Consider the following 19,782-nt stretch of genomic DNA (forward strand, 5'->3'; position numbering starts at 1 on the left):
TTGGCCGATAACCCTATTCACTAATATACTTGGGTATTAAGCGAATTTGTCTACCTACGGAATAGCCGTAGAAGACTCAGGGGTAGTATAGTATTGCGAAGACAATAGTGATGTGTTCACAAGAGGTTCGGTTAGGCTAGTCTTTGATAAGTTGCCTATTTTTCTACGGAATCTGACCCTCGAAGGAAAATAGAATTAATCGTTTGATACCTACTAAATACAACACCAACTACTAAGTATTACTTGTGGTTTCAGAGCTCATCTCCCCAGACTGGATCAGAGCTATCATGAAGTCTAAGGAGCAGCTAGCTAAAGAATGTATCGCTCTTACGCTGGTGTTTCTCCCAGCTTGTATTGTGTAAGAATATACCTCATTTCTAGAATCTCCTATATTAGGCCAAACTCCCAACCACAAGTGCCAGCTTGCCAAATCGTTTGTCAGAGAAACCTCCAGTTTGAATTTATTATATAGCTATAGAGAGAAGTTCCCAAAGCCTAATTCGGAACAAAAATGCCTCGTAGTATACAAATAGTATCAGGTTCTGTACAGGTTGGGCACTCGTCTCACATGGTAGTTATTGCCAAACTGAGAACCTTCGGCCCCTATTGCACGGCCCTCTCTTCAGGTCGCCTCTATTCCTATTACCTATCACCAAAACCTACTTAGACTAATGCTATTCTCGCCGTAGTCATTTCTAGTTCCTATAATGCAACCATAGGCAAATTATCCCGGAAACTACAGGAACCCTATGATTAAGGTGCTCTAAGCTCGCGCTAGGATTCATCATCTGCTTAAGTGCTCATATAAAGAAGCATTTCATTGTCTATTTTTAATCTTTCTTACTTTAAAAAGCCTTGCCTAAAGGCGAGGCTATGGTGGCTATGTAGAAGCCTCGCTGGTGAAACCGTGGTGTATTAAAGCGTTCCATACTGCTTATCAGGGGTAATATCTTCCAGCATCTTAGTTATCTCATACTGATGCCTGAGGGTGTCTAGCACATCTCAATAGTGAATTTTGTATCCAGGAGCTTCACTCCCTATTAGGAGTCCTGTCAATCCCAGCCTAAAGTCCAGCCTTGCCTCTACATGTTATAACCCCTTGTCAGTTATATCATGTTGCAGCTATTGCTGCAACCAAGAAGAAGAGGAAAGGAAGAAAGCTTGCTTTATTCCTAACTACAATGGCGGAGTGCCAACATATGGCCATAAGGGCCATATGGCTCTAGTGGAGCCTAATGGTGCCTGAGGCACCTGCAACATATCATCCATGGTCGACGAGACTTATTTGTTTTGTCAAGCCTCAAGCCCCTTTCCAGCCCCTTAGATTGCTGTACCTGACTAACTTACTTAACTTAGGTATGCACCAAGTAGCCATTGCCCATATTTCCTTCTAACTGCAATTCATCTACTGGCATCATGCATCTGCTGAGAACAAGCAACCTCGAGAATTATCCTAATATAAACGAGTCATAAATCATATTTCTTCATCAAGCCGCGTACGAAGTTTCCCTTGTTCAGGTAATCTCGCTACTATGTATGTTATATTATCTTATCACCGGTTTATTACGTAGAGTATATGAAGGTATGTTTGCCAGATGACTGGCCTCAGGTAATAGGTTAATGGATATGCATCTATTCTTAGCATCTAGCGAAATAACCAAGCCGTTTTTTGATATCCTATGACGCTTATATAATGAAATAATATTGAACACACGCCAGGGACTTGCAATATAATCGAATTGAATAGCCCCTGAACATTTTCCATACGTACTCCCCCCTTTACGGATTATCAATTTCTAAGTAATGCGTGTGGATAGGCATTTATTTTCTAGTCTGGGTTAGTTGGCTAGATGTTGGGGCTATAAGCATAGCAACAAGTGTGTGAATAGCGATGCTATAAAGACAAACCCCTTTTCGAGGCAAGTAAAGATAACAGTTGGCACAATAAAATATCTCGACATCTTATATCCGGTGACATAGGTACCTTTCGTTTTCGGGAAATATCTTATAGTATTTATTTAGGAGAATCTGCTCTACCCAGAAAGTAACCTACTTAAGATAGACAGTGATGTTAGCCTCCTGTGTCTCATGATAATATCATAGTTTATTAGCTATTAGAATATGCTTTCAATATGCAGATATCTCCTTCTCGTGTGACCCAAGAGATGTAAACCAAAGCCTATATTTCTATAGTGGCGATACTTAACTACCTACTGTCAAGCCAGAGATAGTTGTGTAAGTACCTAACTCTTAGTAGTACATTGCAGACCCAGTGGTGATTACTTCCTCGATTTTACAGCTTCCGTCCAGCTTCCAGATTTGCTTTAATTGAGATCTGCTTGACAACTAAATCTCATAGACTCTATATTAGATAGGATAACAGCGCCGTAAGTGATAGATCTCTCACAGTACAATATGGGCCGATCCAGCCGTGTTAGATAACGTGGCCTCGATATTTATGACCCGAAACAGGCCGTGAGTAAACAGTTCACAGCATCAATGGGATGATTTCACAACAAGTAAGAAGATCTAATTCTCTGCTAAACTGCAAACTCCTCGTGGGGGTAGCTTTCTCTGATTTGCCCTTTAATGGTTAATCCCGCTTGATGCGCCAAATAAATTGGCGGGTACTTTGCGTCCTGCAGCTGTAATGCATTGTCTAACTAACAGTTCGTTTGCTAAGGGGCCTAAGTTTTCTCCCCCCGGAATATTGGTTGGCAGATTTTCAGATGAGATCGATCTGCCATGGCTTACTCCATCAACTAACCTCATCAAGCGCCTATTATGAGCTGGACACAGTTACTTTGATGCGTCACGACTACTTAGTGACTTAGGACTTCAAGTCAATGATTTGATCCCTATAAGCGTTTTAAATCTACTTAAGGCGAATTTTTATTCCGGTACTTTGACTCTATAAGAAGAGGGACGAGCACTGTGCTGCTATCGTATTCGGTTCAACTATGATAGGTCTAAAGTCCGGAATTGAAGCGTAATCAACCTGGTACTTACCTGCCCAATAGGCGAAGGGACAAACTTGATTCCAATCATACGTCAGCCAGGGATTGTACCTACATAAAGCGTGGTTTCGAATGGACTTAGGAGAACTAGAAAGGCTTCTCCGTGGAGGAAACACCAAGGTTTGGCTGGCAAGCCATACGGAACGCACAGTTCCTCTTCTCGTTACTGCACGCCACTTTGGCTTGTTTGTGGTGGGGAAAAGGAAAGCATCAAGATTGTCGTCACTAGACGTCTTGGAACATATGGCCAGTTTGACTGGTGTTTTCTGCCATGTTTATTTCCACAAATTATGAAAGCTGGTTGGGTGGTTTGACATCTAGTTGCTTTTTGATTCACAGCCCCTATACCAAAGGGTCCGGGTGGAGACAGCTTTATGACTGAATACGTGCATGAGAGGGCTGAAATAAAAAAAAGATACATGTATACTAGGTATGTAGTATGTCTCTAGTATCAGGTACATGATCAAAAAGACATATACAGGCTCCTTTTTGTACTGACTTGTACTGGTTCACACTGTTTCGTGCGGCATCTTAGAAAATGAGTTATAATTCGTGATATAAAATAAGGGGGATTTCGATATATGCAATATGCATGAATCCGAGTCTCGTACAATGATATCTGCATAAGCTGCATAATATGTTGAAATATGACTAATGCGCCTAATGCAGATAAATAATGCAAATAATACGCGTGGTATAAAGTTGCCTATCACTCTGTTTAAGTCTGTTATCGCTGCTATCGCTGCAGGTACCGACAGTAGTACGCGGGGCTCATTGAAGCTTTCCCATTACGTAGACCTCAGCTCTTCCACTCTTTACATTGCTCCTCCAAAAAGTTACCATCTCTCTTCCGAGCTTTTAACACCAAATAGGTACAACTTACATAGTTCGCCTCGATAACTATATCAAGACGAAATTGCAAGCAAAAAATAAAAAATAAAACATCTGCTCGTCATCATGTCTGGCAATCCATATGAAGGTAAGCAAAAGCCACAAGCCTTACAAGCTAAACCACAACACGCAGCCTCCTATTTTCGACGGCGATCTGACCCCTAGGTACCTACCTTCCCAGTCGAGCACAACATAAAAGCGCCCGCGCACGCGCCGCACCGGCGGCGTCCCGACATGTCGAGCTTCACGTCGCACTTGCACCAGATCTCGCCGGACGCGGATCGGCGCGCGCACGGGCGGTCCCACACGGGGCCGACGCCCGTCGACGCCGCGGCGCTGTTCCGCTTACTGCAGGACCAGTTCGCCGTCCTGCTGACCGACGCGCCGAACGCCGAGAACCAGAGCCTGCTGCAGTCGCTCATGACCACCTTGGAGCAGGACATCGGCTCCCCGCCCGACACCATCCCGGGCGTCAGCCAGGAGTACCTCGACAACCTGGACCGCGTGCCGCGCAAGCAGCTCAAGAAGGACGACAGCTGCCCCATCTGCGCCGAGCCCTTCCTCGACGACCAGTACCCCCTCGTCGTCGAGCTGCCGTGCAACGGCCACCACCATTTCGATCTCGAGTGTGTGGGCCCGTGGCTGCTGAGCAAGGGGAGCTGTCCGATGTGCAGGCATGACTTGACGAAGAAGAAGGTGGTGGAGATTCAGAAGGATGACGAGGAAGATGAGGATGATATGGATGGGCTGTATGGATAGGCGGATAATGTCAAATGTGTTCTACGAAGAGAGACATTGGGACTAGATACGGAGTTGGCGATACCCTTTGAAAAATGAAAAAAAGATTAGGCACAGACTCAGTTCAGAGTGACCCGACTATCATACTGAACGTGGTGATGTAAAGGTCGTCACAATACATTGTTGGATAAAAGGCCATTGGCGTACCTAACTGTAATGCGCCGGATACGAAAGCTACGATACACGATGAAAATGTGCAAAATACTTATACAAATTAATATATACCTAGGTACTCCTCAGCATCTCTTCCAGCTATGCCTTCTTCCCCTTCTTACCCCGCCCACCACCGCCGCTCGCCTTCTTTTGCCCGCCCTGCACCTTAGTGTCATGCGGCGCATCCTCCTCGTGGCCACTGCTGCCGCCCTGGGAGAACCCCTGATCGGCAGGGCTAAAGTCGAGAGGGTTCCCGTTGCTCGCAGCGGCGGAGGCGTCTTTGGAGGTTTGCGGGTCCGTCTTGTCCTTGTTGAAGGAGGCGTCGTGCTTGGTGGCGACCTCGTCGTCCGTGGCGCTCATAGTAGAGTCGTGCGCTTTGGGACTCAGGGACTCGCGGTCCTGGTCGTCTTTGTAGGGTGTACGGGCTGCGGCTGATTGGTGGATCGGCCTCGAGGTGGCGGCTGAGAGGCGGCAGTTGTTGAGGTTGGGTCTGAGAGCTCTGCTCGCTCGTAGAGCTGTGCGTAGGGTTGTGATGCTCGACATTTTGGAAGATGAGTTGTGGCTGGAATTGTGATGTTGTGATGTTCGATGTCTCTATTTTAAATTGGATAATGGCAAGAGCAATTAACTATTTACAAAACCTTCAAGATTAGAGTACATCTACGTATGTAAGTCGAGGTCATGATCAAAGCTATGATTATTATAACGAAGTAATAACGAAGTAATGACGTCACCGAATTGGATAAAGCTTAGGTGGAGTCGATAGACCTAGGGTAGCACACCCCAATAATGAATATCTCCGGTATCTTACCTAAGGCTAGGCAGCTACTTCAACTTACACATCTTCTACTAACTTAAACCTCTTTAACTTTATCGTACTTATTTCTTTCACCTTCATCAGCTAAAAAACCCCTTTAATGCTGCCTTAACCATGGCTGCCATAAAGCCCCCTTTCATTAGTTACTACGTAGCAGTATGTACAATACCTGTCCAGGTATACATATATAGGTACCCAATATGGTATGTTGAAAGACCCCAATTACATGACACTGCCACTCAATTCAGACAACGAAGTTGTACTAGGAATCAAGTATAATCAAGTATACCTAGGTATCTAGATCAACAACGCGGCAGCGACAGCAAGACCAGCCACAATCTTGCCATCCGCAGTAAATATACCTCCAGCCTGTACCGAGACCGATGTAGAGACAGTTGCGCTAGGAGCAGGAGTGATAAACCCTACACTGTTTGAATGCGTACTTGTGGTGGTTGTGGATGATGATGATGTGCTCTGTTTGCTGGTGGTGGTGGTCGACGTACTACTATCTCTGCTAGATGTCGTCGTCGTTGTCTTCGTCAAAGTTCTTGTTGTCGTTCCGCTGGTGGGAGAAGTGAAGGTTTTGGCTGTCGCAGTTGTGAAGCCCGTGAAACTGCTTACACCGCCATCACTGCAATCCTCGCCCAGATCACAGCAGTACCCGTCGCTGGTGCACGTGCCGAAGTCTGGACAATAGTGGAGTCCGTCCTCACAGCACGTTCCGTCAAGGGGCATGCAGAGGTCTCCGCACTCTGTCTCGCCAACTTCACACGTGGCCTCGCCACCAGAGCCGCTGCAGATCTCGCCGTCGGGGCAGCATCCATTAGTGACGCAGTAGTAGCCAGACAGACAATACTCGTCAGTGTTGTCATTGCAGCAGGTACCATCAGAAGGCATGCAACCGTTTTCACACTGGACACGTCCTGCCGAGCAAGTGGCTAGTACGTTTAAGAACTTGGATTGTGCAAGGCTCTTGGGTACGCCAGCCCGCGCTCGGGGTGTTGCTGCCATAGCGACTGGCGCAACGAGAAACATGAGAACATGAGCGAGCATCGTGTCTCTTGCTATTCGAAGAGTCTAGAACCTTGACAGAAGCAGTGTAAGGTGCCTTGGCAGCGTGGACTAGCGGTGTATAGTTGAAGGAGGGTCCCAGAGGTAAGAGATCACTTCGAAGACCTACACCCGCGGCGATCACGCTCCTTTTATCTCAAGTTTTTGGAGCCTCAAGAGGGGCATCATACTTTATCGTATTAATCTTGACTATTCAGCTGAACTGAAAGCCAAGATGTTAGTTCAAATTTATAGATCACCTAGCTGCATTGACAGCATAGGCAATCACGAACCCCTGCCTTGTTGTTACAGTTCCGCTATAGCTCCAGTGTCCCGGTGACTCAGGCATATCTCCTATTAGCTACCTCCGAAAGCCCAGATCGGCTTGGGCGATTTGACATTTGCATGGCCATCCACAAGGCCCAGGCAGTTCTGCAACAGCCCGCCGTAATTTTTTAACTCAGGGCATTTCGGTAGCCTTTCTTGATGGTCACTATTTGGCAGCACTTAGCGGACGCTCTTAGCATATTATGTTAGGCTATTTCGACCTCGGCTTTTGAGTTATTGCCAACCTTTCAAGGTTGTTATCACAGGTGAGGAAAACGGAATTTTAAACTGTGGGAGATTGCTTAGCAACGTAGGTATCTAACGAGCATGGCTCTATTATGAGGGACTAAGTAAGAAGGCAACCATTTCTTCAGAAATCCTAGTCCTAGAGGAGAGAGGAAATTTTCATACTACTCGGGCAAATGTGAGTGTTAGCGTCCAATAGTATTAGCCGCCTACCATCAAGACCCACGAGCTGAAAAGACCCCTGGACGCGTTTTGGCGTAGCTCGACTTCTCCAACGTCTCCTCACCAATACGCATCGCGCGCCGAGATAGTTAGGGCGACTAAGACTCAAGGACTAGGTGTTCTGCCTGACCACAGCCGCATTTTTTGAAATCTAGGTCACTGACTGACTGCCAGTCGAATATCACAAATTCAGTTGGTCACTCGGTAACACGTGGTCTAACATGCTGAGAGTGCATAGGTATCTATGTACCTCTGTTCGCCGTTTTGATGTCTCCCCCTTATTGACAGATAACGGCCATGGTCTTGACTTGAATAGGAAAGTAGTTGTTAGTGATCAACTATCTTGACCGATCCGTTCAAGCAATACACTCGCCTCATGCTAGACATGCATAATGACATTGCAGCTCTTGCTCTCAAGGCTCTATTCAAGACATCCCTCGCGGAAGAGATCGATGTTTACTCAAGGGACTATAAACCTCACAGTCGGCAGTCGGCAATGGATGAATTACTATTATCAAAAAACTCGAACCTAGATGAAAGTGCAAAGTCTAGATAGTTCATTGTCTGATCACTGGGGTCAGCCGTTTCATGTGAAAGGGTTCCATGACTTGTCTCAATGTTGGCTCTTTACTTCCCCCGTTCGTGCCTCTCATATGCCATCAGTTGTAGGGACCGGGAAGACATATTTTCACCGTTATCACGTATCATCAGTCAGGCCGCTGCTGGTTACATGTAGTTGGTGCACCAGCATAGGAGATGGTACGAAAAGGGGAAAGGGACAGCCTTCTCATAATCACAACGGGGCGTAGGTAGATATTGAGCTTTTTGAATAACTGTGTGGTAAACGCTCAACTAACTTAGAATATCCGGACTTAGACATCGCACAGGCATAAACTCTCAAATATTTGGGAACAAACGCTCGTGTTTAGATGAATCTGATGCTCTTCGGAACCTTAATAGAAACAGTTGCGGTGATTAATGACGGGAATCGTAACCTAAACCCTAATAACGAAGGTTGGCCTTTACATACCCAGTATACAAGTAGGTACCTGTTCATTCCTGTCGGTATACATAGAAATAAACGTGAATGCCGCAGCTCACATTGAGCTTATTTCGTCCCGTATCCGAGATGCGGTCCCGAAGCCCCTTTCCCCTTACCACTATGGACAGCACCTCTGGACTTGTATCTGCCGGTTGTCAGTATTGTTTCGACGATTCTTGGTGAGTTTTCTAGTAAATTACACACTTTTTTAAATCTTGTAGTTCAACGCCGCGGACGAGACACGTATAATTTCTGCCAGGCATCGATTTTAGACAAAGGCCAAGATTACAGCCACCGCGATCTGACCAGCCTACCTACCTACCTACAAATCTCAACACCAGATCGACTAAACTAACCAAAAATGTCTCTCTCGGCAGAAGAGACCGCCAGGAACTCGATCGAGATATCCGGCCCCTGGGAGGACAAGGGCCTCTACGACATCGACCTCGTCGCCGCCCCCTCGCACGCATCATCCAAGGCCAACGTCCTCCCCCAGGACGAGGACGGCAACGCGTACCCCTCGGGCCTCCGCCTCTGGCTCATCATCCTCTCGCTGTGCCTGGCCGTGTTCCTCGTGGCCCTCGACCAGACCATCATCGCGCCCGCCTTGGCCAAGATCACGGGCGAGTACGGCAGCGTGCGGGACATCGGCTGGTACGGCAGCGCGTACCTGCTGACGTCGACGGCGCTGCAACCCTTGTACGGGCGCGTGTACCGCACCTTCGACATCAAGTTCGTGTACCTCGGCGCCGTGGCGATCTTCGAGATCGGCAGCCTCGTGTCGGCCGCGGCGCCCGCCTCGTCCGTCTTCATCGTCGGCCGCGCCGTCGCGGGCATGGGCGGCGCGGGCCTCTTCTCCGGCTCCCTCGTCATCCTCTCCTACACCTTGCCCCTGCGAAGGCGACCGTTGATGTTCGGCATGTTCGGCTGCATGTGGGGGGTCGCGTCCGTCGCGGGGCCGTTGCTGGGAGGCGCCTTCACAGACCACCTTACTTGGCGCTGGTGTTTCTATATCAACCTGCCCATCGGCGGCGTCGCCATGGTCGCCATCTTTTTCTTTCTAAATATTACGAGGGTCGACAGGAACCCCAACAAGCTCTCGGCCCTCGAGCGCATCCTCCAGCTCGACCTGGCCGGCGCCGCGGTCCTGGTACCCGCCGTCGTCATGTTGCTCCTTGCGCTGCAGTGGGGCGGCGCGCAGTTCCCGGTACGTGTCGTGATCTAACAGCTTTGCTGGGTGCTTCCGGTTACTTTGTTACCTAGGGATTCCTCAACTAACTCTAACAACTGCCTATAGTGGAGCGATAAACGAATCGTTGGCCTCTTTTCCGGCTCCGGCGCGATGCTCCTGATTTTCGTAGGCATCGAGCACCGTCAGCAGGATAAGGGGTTGCTACCACCGAGATTCTTCAGGGATCGCAACGTTCTGTGCGCTATGCTGGTAAGTTTGTTCTCGTGCTTTTCCTCCCCACCTCTTTCCCTTTCCCCTTTCTGCCTCCTTACTAGTTTTTGTGTGTATTGCCTCTGTAGAGGTTGTAAATAGGTAGCCACAATTCTTACTCAATGTTATCACAGTTCGCTTTCTTCTTCGGCGCGACTTTCTTTCCCCTTATTTACTACCTGTGTAAGTATATCCCCACCTACCCACCTACCCCTTTTCTCCATTCATTCAGGTTTCCATCTAACCCATGCCACACACCCCCTCTAGCCCTTTACTTCCAAGTAATCCAAGACGCCAGCGCCATAGACGCCGGCATGAAGCTTCTACCCCTCCTCATCTCCGTCGTCGTGAGCTCCATCGTCTCGGGGGCCCTGATCACCGCGACCGGGTACTACAACCCGTTCATCCTGACCGAAATCGCCATGGTCGCCGTCGGCGCCGGGTTAATCACAACCCTGGATCTCTCCACGCCCTTCGCGCGCGTCTTCGGCTTCCTCGTCCTCGACGGCCTCGGCACGGGCGTCGGCTTCCAAGCCGGCGTCGTGGTCGTGCAGAACGTCGTCTCGCGGGAGCTCGTGCCGCAGGCCACCTCGTGCGTGCAGTTCTTCCAGTCCCTCGGCGGCGCCCTGTCCATCGCCGTGGCGCAGACCGTTTTCCAGAACGGCCTCATCCGGGGCCTCGCCAGCGCCCAGCCGCCCCTCGACCCGGCCCCCTTTATCCACAGCGGCGCCAGCCAGATCCGGGAGGTGCTCGCCGCCACGCACCCCGGGGAGCCCGCCGCGCTCGAGGCCGCGCTCGCCGCGTACATGGGAGGCCTGCGGCACACGTACTATATCGCTGCTGCCGCCGCCGCCCTTGCCTTCCTCGCCGCTCTGGGCCTGCAGTGGAAGAAGATCGAGAAGGTGTCCGGCGGCCCCGATCCGTTTCAAAGGGCCTGCTACGAGACGATGCGCGCCTGCACCCCCGCGCCCGAATTCGACACCATGTGCGAGGGCGCCGGGGAGCTCCAGGCGGCGAGGAAATTGCAGAAGAAGCCTAGGTCAGGTTAGGTAGGTAGGTTAGCAGTTCTGACCCGATGAGATCTTTAATCATTCATACTGATTACCTGGAGTCGGACATATGGCATATTAACGTGGGGTAGTATACTATGATGGATGAGGTCTGACACCATCCAGGGAAAACTACTCGCACCTACATATTTACCTGCTACCTACATAGTACCTACCTAGGTAGTTAATACTGGGTGATTCATAGCCATCACTGGGGGTTCTAATCTACAATCACACAAGTTTGGCAAAGAGTTGGTGCCAAAATTTTGTTTCAGATCTAAAGCTATTAAACGTGTGATCAATGTTGCCTTTTTCTTCTTCTTTTTCGAAAATCGTGAGATTGATTCCGATTTCAGTACCAAAGCCAAATGTTAATGGATGCCAGTAATGGTGCAGCCCGCCATGGACGCACATATTCTCATAATACGTCAAGTCTTCGTTCTTCCATTAACATAGGCGTCTATGATCCGTCCAAACAAATTATATTCGAGTGCAATTAGGTGCCAGGTCGCCAGGTATCTCCCGTAAGGTCTGTGAGACATACGTGGAACTTGGAAACATTGTAGATAGCCATATGTAATAACATGATGAACAAGAGGCAATGGATTTTTAGATGTAGTACATCGTGTCTGCCAAGTTTGCGTGGATGCGTGGTGATGTGATTGTGTTCGTGTTCTCGGTGTTGGCTTGAGATTGTGTCTCCGAACGGTCAAAATGGTCAGCCAAATAGACTCTTTGCCGAGTACAGACAATGTCGGCGTAATATGCTGGTGGGCATATGCTGACGGCTTTGGTTGCTCGGCCAAAGAGATAACACATTTCATGCGTCAAGGCTTCCAGGCCATTCGCCGCCTCCAATCCAAGAGTCGAGCGGAAAATTTCGTCTAGCAATACTGTATAATGGGCCGGTCGTGCGGTGCCTACGGAAGGAAACAATTAGCATGCAGTTTGATAGGTGGGTGAAATGGGGGCAAACTTACCTTGAAGAGCCTGGTGTGCAGTCAGGAAGAAATCCCAGACTTTTGCTTGAGTGACACCACGGTCCACAACCGTTCCGTTCTTGATGTTTCGAGACTTCTGGGTCATATGGTTCGGATCGGTAGGGTAAAAGCGTGTTTGGTGACGCTTGACCGATACCACTACCGATATCTTCGGCTGTTGCTTAGCCGGATATAGTTTGGTGCAGGCTTCTCGTATCAAAGGAAGCTCTTTATCTAGCACTTGCTCAAACTGACCTTCAGAAACACCATCACGGAAGATGATGATGTTCTGGGGGAACTGAGACTTATTGTGCCTACTCCATAGCCTGAGGCGCTCGGCAAACTTTTCCATCAAGTTTTCGTCCAGCATCTCGAGTTTCCCAGCTTGAGACCAAGCCGAGGCCGGCCATTGGGATAGGTCTTGATCAATGCTGGCCACCATGCCGACTAAACTGGGAAGACCCGCAGCGTTTCCTCCTAGATTAGTTGGGTGCGTGACATCGTATCCGACAACCATAGTCTTGCCATCTTTTATGATGTTAATATCGTTGCCTAGTTTGTGATTTACGCCTCCCATTTTCATGTTGACCTTTAGCCCGACGTTGGCGTAGTATTGTACATTCTTCTTAAGAAGTTGGCTGCGAAGGACACAAACAGTGTGATACCCGAATTCAATATCACCCAAGAGTTTGACAGCGTTATATATCTCGGTGTCGGTTTTCTTACCGGGGAGTATCACGAATACGAGCTGAGGGTTTTCCCTTTGGAGCTCCTTGAACTTGCTCCTCAGGGGATCGATAGGTGCTACTGATTTGTTGAATGCCAGGGTTGCGGCGACGGATCTGATGGGTGCGTCCGCCATAGCAATTCCCATACTGCGCATGAATGCGATCCATTCCCGCATCACTGCCAAATCTTCGTCCGTTTGAGATTTGTCGAAGGCAGAGGTATAAATGTTGATCCATGCCCATTTCATGATCGGACGCCCCGGTTTGACAACCTTCACCTCCCTCATATTCCAACTCCCCTCCGTCACCTGAATATTACGCTTCTTGTTTCTCATGTCCAGATAAGTGACATTGGGTGGTAATAGTTCACGACCCCTCACGGTTAGGAGTTCCTTTCCCGCAGTGACCTTGAATTCAGTCTATTTGCAGCTGGTGATTAGTTAAGGGTTACCATTTTATGACCACGAAAGTAGTGCTTACCAGTTTTTGACTACCGTCGAGGCCTAAAACCTGCCGCCCAATATTGCTTATAGAGGCTGCATTGGCCCATGGTGACCGGCATGCAAACGTAATCATTGCCGCTGTTTCATTAGAATTTGTCTTGCGGAGGAGGGGCTGCCCTGGAATGACCTCAAGTAATTCTGCAGGCTGGTAGTTGGGTCTGCTCCTTGAGCCGATATTCACTACAGGGATTGTTGGGTCGACCCGGTAGTTGTATTCTGCACTAGTTAGCATTTGCGACAATCAGGGGAAGCATCGATACATACTTTTCTGGAAGTAGTCGGCTACTGTGCAGTACGCATCTACTTGTAGCCCAGAAGGAGCAGAACCAGAAAGAAAGAACGCCACTTCGGTAGCTCTAGCACCAGGATGTGGCACCCTTGGTTTGTTGTCGCCAATTCCATCTCCTGGCATGGCAAGACCATGTATCTTCTTTCTCATGAACCTTTCCTTAGTTTGACCACCCTTCGATCCTGGGACTGCCTTTTCGGGTGGGATCCTACACTGACAATACAGTTTATCCAGATGTTTGTTGATGGCGTAAGGTGGTTGTGCCAATCCGAAATTCTTCATCAAATCAGACACCTTTCCGGAAGGACGGAATACCCCGTGGGATACATTGGCATTTAGCAGAAGACGGCCTGTCGCGGGTCGCGCGCTCTGAAAATATCCACGGATAACTCTGTTGTTTTCCTGACCCAACGAGAACATCTCATTTTCCATATTGAGCGGGAAGTACCGGCTTCGGCCAATAGCGGCAAATTTATTGTTTGATCGAGCATAGTAGCCGGTGATGATGCTAATGGCGTCGATAGCCGCCTCAAACTTTGGAAACTTAGTATCACCGGTCGGGTCATTCATTGATTGGATATATGCCCGCAGGGCATCCATGTCAACGTCAGGTGCGGGACTAAATGTGACTTCGTACGTAAAATCTTTGCCCTCCTCATCATACTGAATTTTGATCGTCTTATCATCCGGTAGCCGGAGAGGGGCGGTCGAGATGACTTGACTCTTGAACTCTGTCGCGTAGGGAATTCCTTGGGCGACTTGGTTTAGAGCTAACTTGATGAGTGCCTTCAGGGTTAGTCCCTTAGCTTCAGGGCGCTCGTCACCCTTCTTGCTCTGCTTGGAGCTTTCGCCTTTCTTGCCCTGGCCCTGCCTCTTCGGAGGCCCTGTAGCCTTGATAGCATACTTATATAGCGGAGGGGTCTTCACATCTAGCGTGAAGTAATTGGCCCAAAGTATGACCTCCGTTCCCTTGGTGCCATAAGCAGGGCGACAAGGTAGATGCTCGTTGGTAGATGGCCTGGAGCCTTTGGCCGGCGAGACCTTGAGGGCTGCCATTTTATTCGCCATGCCCAAGTCACTGAGGATCTTGTCCTCTAGCTGGCTGATTGCTTGATCTGGGCGAGGCGCGGCATTTGGTCTATATCACCGTGAGCATTCGGTCTTGAAAAGGTAATGGAACAAACCCGAACTTACTTGAATACTAGATCCTCACCCTGGAACCCGCCCCTCCCGCCCCTCCCGCCCCCGCCGCCACCTCGACCACCTCGACCACCACCGCGGAAGTCTCCGCGAAAGTCTCCTCTACCACCACCACGACCGCCACGATAATCGCCTAGTCCGGAGAATGTGGCACCGCCGCGGCCCCCACCACGGCCCCCACCGCCGCGGTAATCGCCTCGTCCCCCGCCCCCGCGGTATTCACCTCGTCCCCCGCCACCGCGGTCACCACGTCCACGATTGCCTCTGCCGCGGTCTGACATTGTTGGACTTTAAACAGTGATAGAGAAGACGTGTGAAAATTCGATGGAGCTATACTAATTTTTAGTATCATTGCCTAAGAGGAATCAAGACTACTGAGTGCGGGGATGTTGGTAGGTACTTGAACAGGTTGAATAATGCTGTCAATCAGTTCCGGATTAAGGGGAATAGGTATCATGGAAGGTATCAGGCACGGCTAGAATGCTTCTTGTTGCAATGTTCCTAGTCGTCCACGAAATGAGGGTAAGATCTGGATCTCGATAATTCTCTTTGGTACCTAGGTAATACCTAGTGTGATGAAAGAGGCTGAAGAAGTGGTACAAATGGACGGACTGGATATGTTGACTAGGTAGGATATATGTGTAGATCTTTATATGATTTGTACGCGTTGGTACGATGTATGCTTGGGCACCTAGTACTTAGGTGGGCATGAAAAGGCCGAGGAATCAAGTATGTATTCCAGGAGCATGTTGAGACGAGCAGCAATTCGATTGTCAAAGGCATAAGGAAGTTGGGTTCAATGTTTGTTGAAAGTGATTGGTGTTAGGGCGTTAGACATAGGGAATCAAGGTACCTACATACGAGTTGTAGGGGTTTTTGTTCAGGCGATACAACTGATTTTACCTACTGCCTCTTTGAAGTAAAATGAGAGCAAACAGTTCTCTCCTCGCCGCCTCTTTTCAGGTGTTTGTTGTTGCTGTTGTTGCTGCTGCTGTTGTTGTTTTTGGTGTATCTACTTAACTTGGAGTAGGTAGAAGTAGAATACCGCAGTAAGATTCCGAAGAGCCCAAACGGATTGATGAGGGGTGTGTATTGTAATATTAAGATGAAAACGGTGAACGGGACACAATCTTGGTCGTGGTCCTACCTAATGTAGGTAGCCCAACCCAGTCAAGGTCTAACAGACTAGATCCCCTTGATTGAAGGGAGATGTTGAGAGTAGAAAAAGGTGGAGGGAGAGGGAGGGGGGGTAAGGGAGTGAAATATCGGATTGAGTTCAACGTTGAAGAAGATGAAGCAAGATGAAGCAAGGGCACTACAGCGATACCCAAAAGTTAGACCCACATAACGACCTCCAATACCCATGAACTTTAAAGTTTAGGAAGGCCCACATCATTGATGTATGTATTATGATGTATTATAAATACCCTATAACTAACTAACTATGTAGGTTAGAGGTATGTATTGATCAAGACCTATATGTAAAGGAAGGCATTAGGCACATCGAAGTAGATAGTTAAGCCCTTTGCTTCCGATTGCTCTTTTTCCTCTCCAATATTCTTTTTCATTGTTCTTCTATATGTAGGTACTATGTATGTACCATTCTTCTATGTTCCTTTCTCAATCCAGTATATGCACAGTTACATGTGAATATTTTTATTTTACATGTAGGACCATGTTGGCATTAGACAGCTAAACCGTTCGAGGCACATTTTCGCGTTTGAGATCCACTTACTCCACTTACACGGCTCTCAGGTCTGCCTTATATCTGTCGCAACCCGCAACCTCTGCGTGGCGTTTCCCAACTGCAACTTACCGTAAGAGAACGCAGGCTGCAGATACATCTACATGTGCACATACATATCGCATTTAGCTGCCAGTGAATACTGGCGTCATACGTTGACCACCTACAACCAGAGTCTAGAGATTGTATGATACCTACATACGTCGGTATGTAGCTTAATACCGCCAGCAACATCATATGCCCTTTCCCCCTTTTTCCTGTAGACACAGATATCAACATCACATCGCCTCAACATCAGAGTGGTGGTGCAATGAGGCCAGTGGTGCTACTACTTTGTACCTACTAGGTAGTACCTACCAAGAAGGTATGTACTTGTACCATGTAATGGTTGTTGTCTGAATATGACATGTCTCTTTTGGCAGCTAAACCTGAAAGGCTCGCCAACATGTCAAGTACTTCCAAATAGCCCAATGAAAACATTATCCGCACCTGTACCAGATTCTCCCGAGAAGCAGCTGCCTAATTTCATAAGAAAATAGGAACCTATACAGCAATTTATCACACAAATCACAATCCGATATGCATATCTTACAACACGGAATCATACAGATGTATCGTGCAATTTGTATAACTCTCGAGGTATTTTTTGACACAGAGATAGTCCATTGCGTACAATTAGTGCAATGAGCAATAAATGAACCTCAGCCTCATCAGCCCATCAACTAGGTCCATGTGGGCTGTATGCAGACACCACAACCCGAGGCAGCCACATTACTCCTGTCTGCATCGCAGGACGGCGCCTTGCAGTAGTTCCTATTGGAGCAGATGTCGTTGGAACTCGCAGAAAGTTTCTTTAAAATCCATCAAGCGGTCTACTAGTGGCATGTAACCTAGAATTTAGATAGGTACTGTGTAGCTACTGTTGCCCTCGATCTCCATGACTACCTACTAGTGCGGAGAAACCAAAAGAATCTTGAATCTTGTGTCTGTACCAAGCATTAGGTAGATCTGAATAGCGAAACCTAGACATCTATCTGACAGAGCTCGTCCCCACGGGGACAAGTGACACTACCGGGCCGTTCCATCACTCAAGCCCTTTGTCCCCACAGAAAGCTCCTCAACTTGCGGCGACTTCAAGGATAAGATACATATTCCCCTGTTCCGTTTACCACAAGGTAGTGAGTACCTCATGGCATGTTCTTTTCTTTCTAGGTAGGCAAGATATTTAACCCAACATGGGTTTATCCAAGTAATTTACATATTTTTTGAACCACCGTGGCTGAAAAAGCAGATATGTGACATAAATCTGCATATCGGATGCTGTCATTGGATCGGAAGTTGGAGCGATAGCATACGGAAGAAAGCCACCCCCCATGGTTCGTTTGTTTACACGACTACTTACATATGTAGGTTACAACCATAAGTATGACTCATTATATGGCGTGGGATGTTCACGTCTTATTTTTTCGTATATCAACGTTGTACAACATAATAAACGAATGTGATAGAAGGTGAGTTAGGGCTGGTTTGCCAATAGGCGTCTGAGTCGATTTTATTCTGCCATGGCTCCGAGGCACTCAGCCTACCAGTATCGGGGTGGGACGAGACAAAAGAATCCAATCATGACGAAAGTGTCAATATATCAAGCAGATACAAAATCAAGATTCAGGGCGTTGAAGTCCACTTGTGCGGTTGACTTGCAGAACCTCTCAATTCTATGCCGAATCAAAGACTGTCGATTGATTGTTCCTTGATGCCTCCATGGTTGAGTAGTTGACGTGTGCGTTTGCTGGTACGTCAACGTCGGTGCCTACGGCAGATGGGGGCAACAGGAGGGAGACATTTGCTACACTTTCTTTCCACCTGTACGGCATAGTACGCACTACCTATGACATAAGATGATGTGTTATTTCCTTCTTGTAGCTAGATCATTGAGAGAGTTGCTAAAAGAATAAATGTTGAAGTACATATTAACGTTGGCCTACTACCTACATGTAGTACATACCTGCCCAACTTAGGTATATAGGTGTATCATAGTGCCGGGGACTCGACGTTTGGCAGGAGAGGCAGATCTTGCTCAATGATGGAAATTGCAGGTTCGAATACATATGTATCTCGTACTCAACCGATAATAACCTTCAATCTTACTAGGTAGTTATATGTAATTATGTAGAGTTTTATAGCCTCATCTCATAATAGAGGGAGACGAGCATTGAAAGCTTTAATAGTGTCCAAGGCTAAATTTAATAAAAATACCCGGCAAATTGCAAGCAATTTAAATTAGTAAAACTTTACTAATTTGATATCTGGAAAATCGTCGCTCCGCAACAATTTTGATTTTAAGTACTATTCATTTATTAAAATTTTTTTTTTTTTTTTTTAAATACTAAACATTTAATCATGCCTCCGGCGGCTCCTGCGGAGTGCTGCTCGCTCCGCTCGAAAAGAAGAAAAACAGGTTTAAATCACCCAATGGTTTAACCCAATTAAAAGCCAGGCATTGGCCAGTTTGGGTGGGCACTTTCTTTCACGTAAGGCAATAGTTACATAACAATCACGTGACGGTAAGTTCCTTTCACATCAGACACCGATTACATAATACTCACGCGAGTGACGACGGGATCCTTTGGCATGGATTACGTGGTACTCACGTGACGGTCGGAATACCGGCGTAATGGACGGACCGGACTCACACGTGAAAAGAGTAAATTATACATACCTCCAGGCCACATGATATTGTTGAGAATACCAAGTGGCCCCATCTACTAAGCCTAGATCAACCCATGCGCCGGGACTTACTGGTATTAGGGCTGGAATCGGCTCGGCCGGATGGGGAGAAATTGTCGGATTGGGGGGATTTATCGGAGTATGGGAGGGAGGTTCGGAGGAAAGCCGGTTGTCGGAGGCCGGCTGTATTTGGGAACCGCTTGCGGCGATGGGACTGCCCCAGGGGGGATTTACGGCTGATGGTACATGTTAGCGTCAGGGATAAACCCTCCAGGAAGCTCCGAAAGCTCTCCTGGAGCAGGTCACGGCAGCGGCGGCGGCAGCGGCGGCGGCAGCGCAGCATTCCGGGGCCGGCCGACCCGCCTCGGAATGGGTGTATCAGCCATCAATTGAATAGATCAACTGGGTTGGGGCTGTGTGGCTCTTGAAAAGCTCTTGAAAAGCTCTTGAAAGCCCTTGAAACCTGAAAAGTGGTTGAAAGGAGGAAGAAAAGGATTACAACAGCTTGGGGGTTGAGAGCCCTTATATAGACCGGTCTAGAGCACGCTCCATCAGTAC

General features: G+C 48.0%; 5 protein-coding genes across 5 annotated transcripts; 2 read left to right on the forward strand and 3 right to left on the reverse strand.

Moving 5' to 3' along the window:
- Positions 1-3,974: 3,974 nt before the first annotated feature.
- On the forward strand, positions 3,975-4,667 carry GGS25DRAFT_520905 (uncharacterized protein; the record flags this gene model as incomplete). The annotated part of the gene is made up of 2 exons (XM_049263968.1): positions 3,975-3,996; positions 4,090-4,667. The coding sequence occupies 2 exons, from the start codon at positions 3,975-3,977 to the stop codon at positions 4,665-4,667; spliced, it is 600 nt and encodes a 199-aa protein (XP_049118072.1).
- Positions 4,668-4,812: 145 nt separating this feature from the next.
- On the reverse strand, positions 4,813-5,637 carry GGS25DRAFT_245602 (uncharacterized protein). Its single transcript, XM_049257159.1, has one exon. It carries the CDS (start codon positions 5,400-5,402, stop codon positions 4,959-4,961), a length of 444 nt encoding a protein of 147 aa, XP_049118073.1. The 5' UTR covers positions 5,403-5,637; the 3' UTR covers positions 4,813-4,958.
- Positions 5,638-5,964: 327 nt separating this feature from the next.
- Positions 5,965-7,391, reverse strand: GGS25DRAFT_245600 (uncharacterized protein). The gene has a single exon (XM_049257158.1). The coding sequence runs from the start codon at positions 6,727-6,729 to the stop codon at positions 5,974-5,976; it is 756 nt and encodes a 251-aa protein (XP_049118074.1). The 5' UTR covers positions 6,730-7,391; the 3' UTR covers positions 5,965-5,973.
- Positions 7,392-8,924: 1,533 nt separating this feature from the next.
- GGS25DRAFT_531045 (MFS general substrate transporter) lies at positions 8,925-11,269 on the forward strand (the record flags this gene model as incomplete). Its single annotated transcript, XM_049265455.1, has 4 exons — positions 8,925-9,770; positions 9,861-10,004; positions 10,139-10,187; positions 10,272-11,269. 4 exons carry the CDS (start codon positions 8,925-8,927, stop codon positions 11,051-11,053), a joined length of 1,821 nt encoding a protein of 606 aa, XP_049118075.1. The 3' UTR covers positions 11,054-11,269.
- On the reverse strand, positions 11,270-15,034 carry GGS25DRAFT_531047 (Piwi-domain-containing protein; the record flags this gene model as incomplete). Its single annotated transcript, XM_049265456.1, has 5 exons — positions 11,270-11,973; positions 12,034-13,180; positions 13,242-13,480; positions 13,529-14,691; positions 14,748-15,034. The coding sequence occupies 5 exons, from the start codon at positions 15,032-15,034 to the stop codon at positions 11,663-11,665; spliced, it is 3,147 nt and encodes a 1,048-aa protein (XP_049118076.1). The 3' UTR covers positions 11,270-11,662.
- Between the last annotated feature and the right edge of the window lie 4,748 nt (positions 15,035-19,782).

Source organism: Hypoxylon fragiforme (assembly GCF_022984875.1).
Source record: "Hypoxylon fragiforme strain CBS 206.31 chromosome Unknown GGS25scaffold_4, whole genome shotgun sequence".
NCBI lineage: Eukaryota > Fungi > Ascomycota > Sordariomycetes > Xylariales > Hypoxylaceae > Hypoxylon > Hypoxylon fragiforme.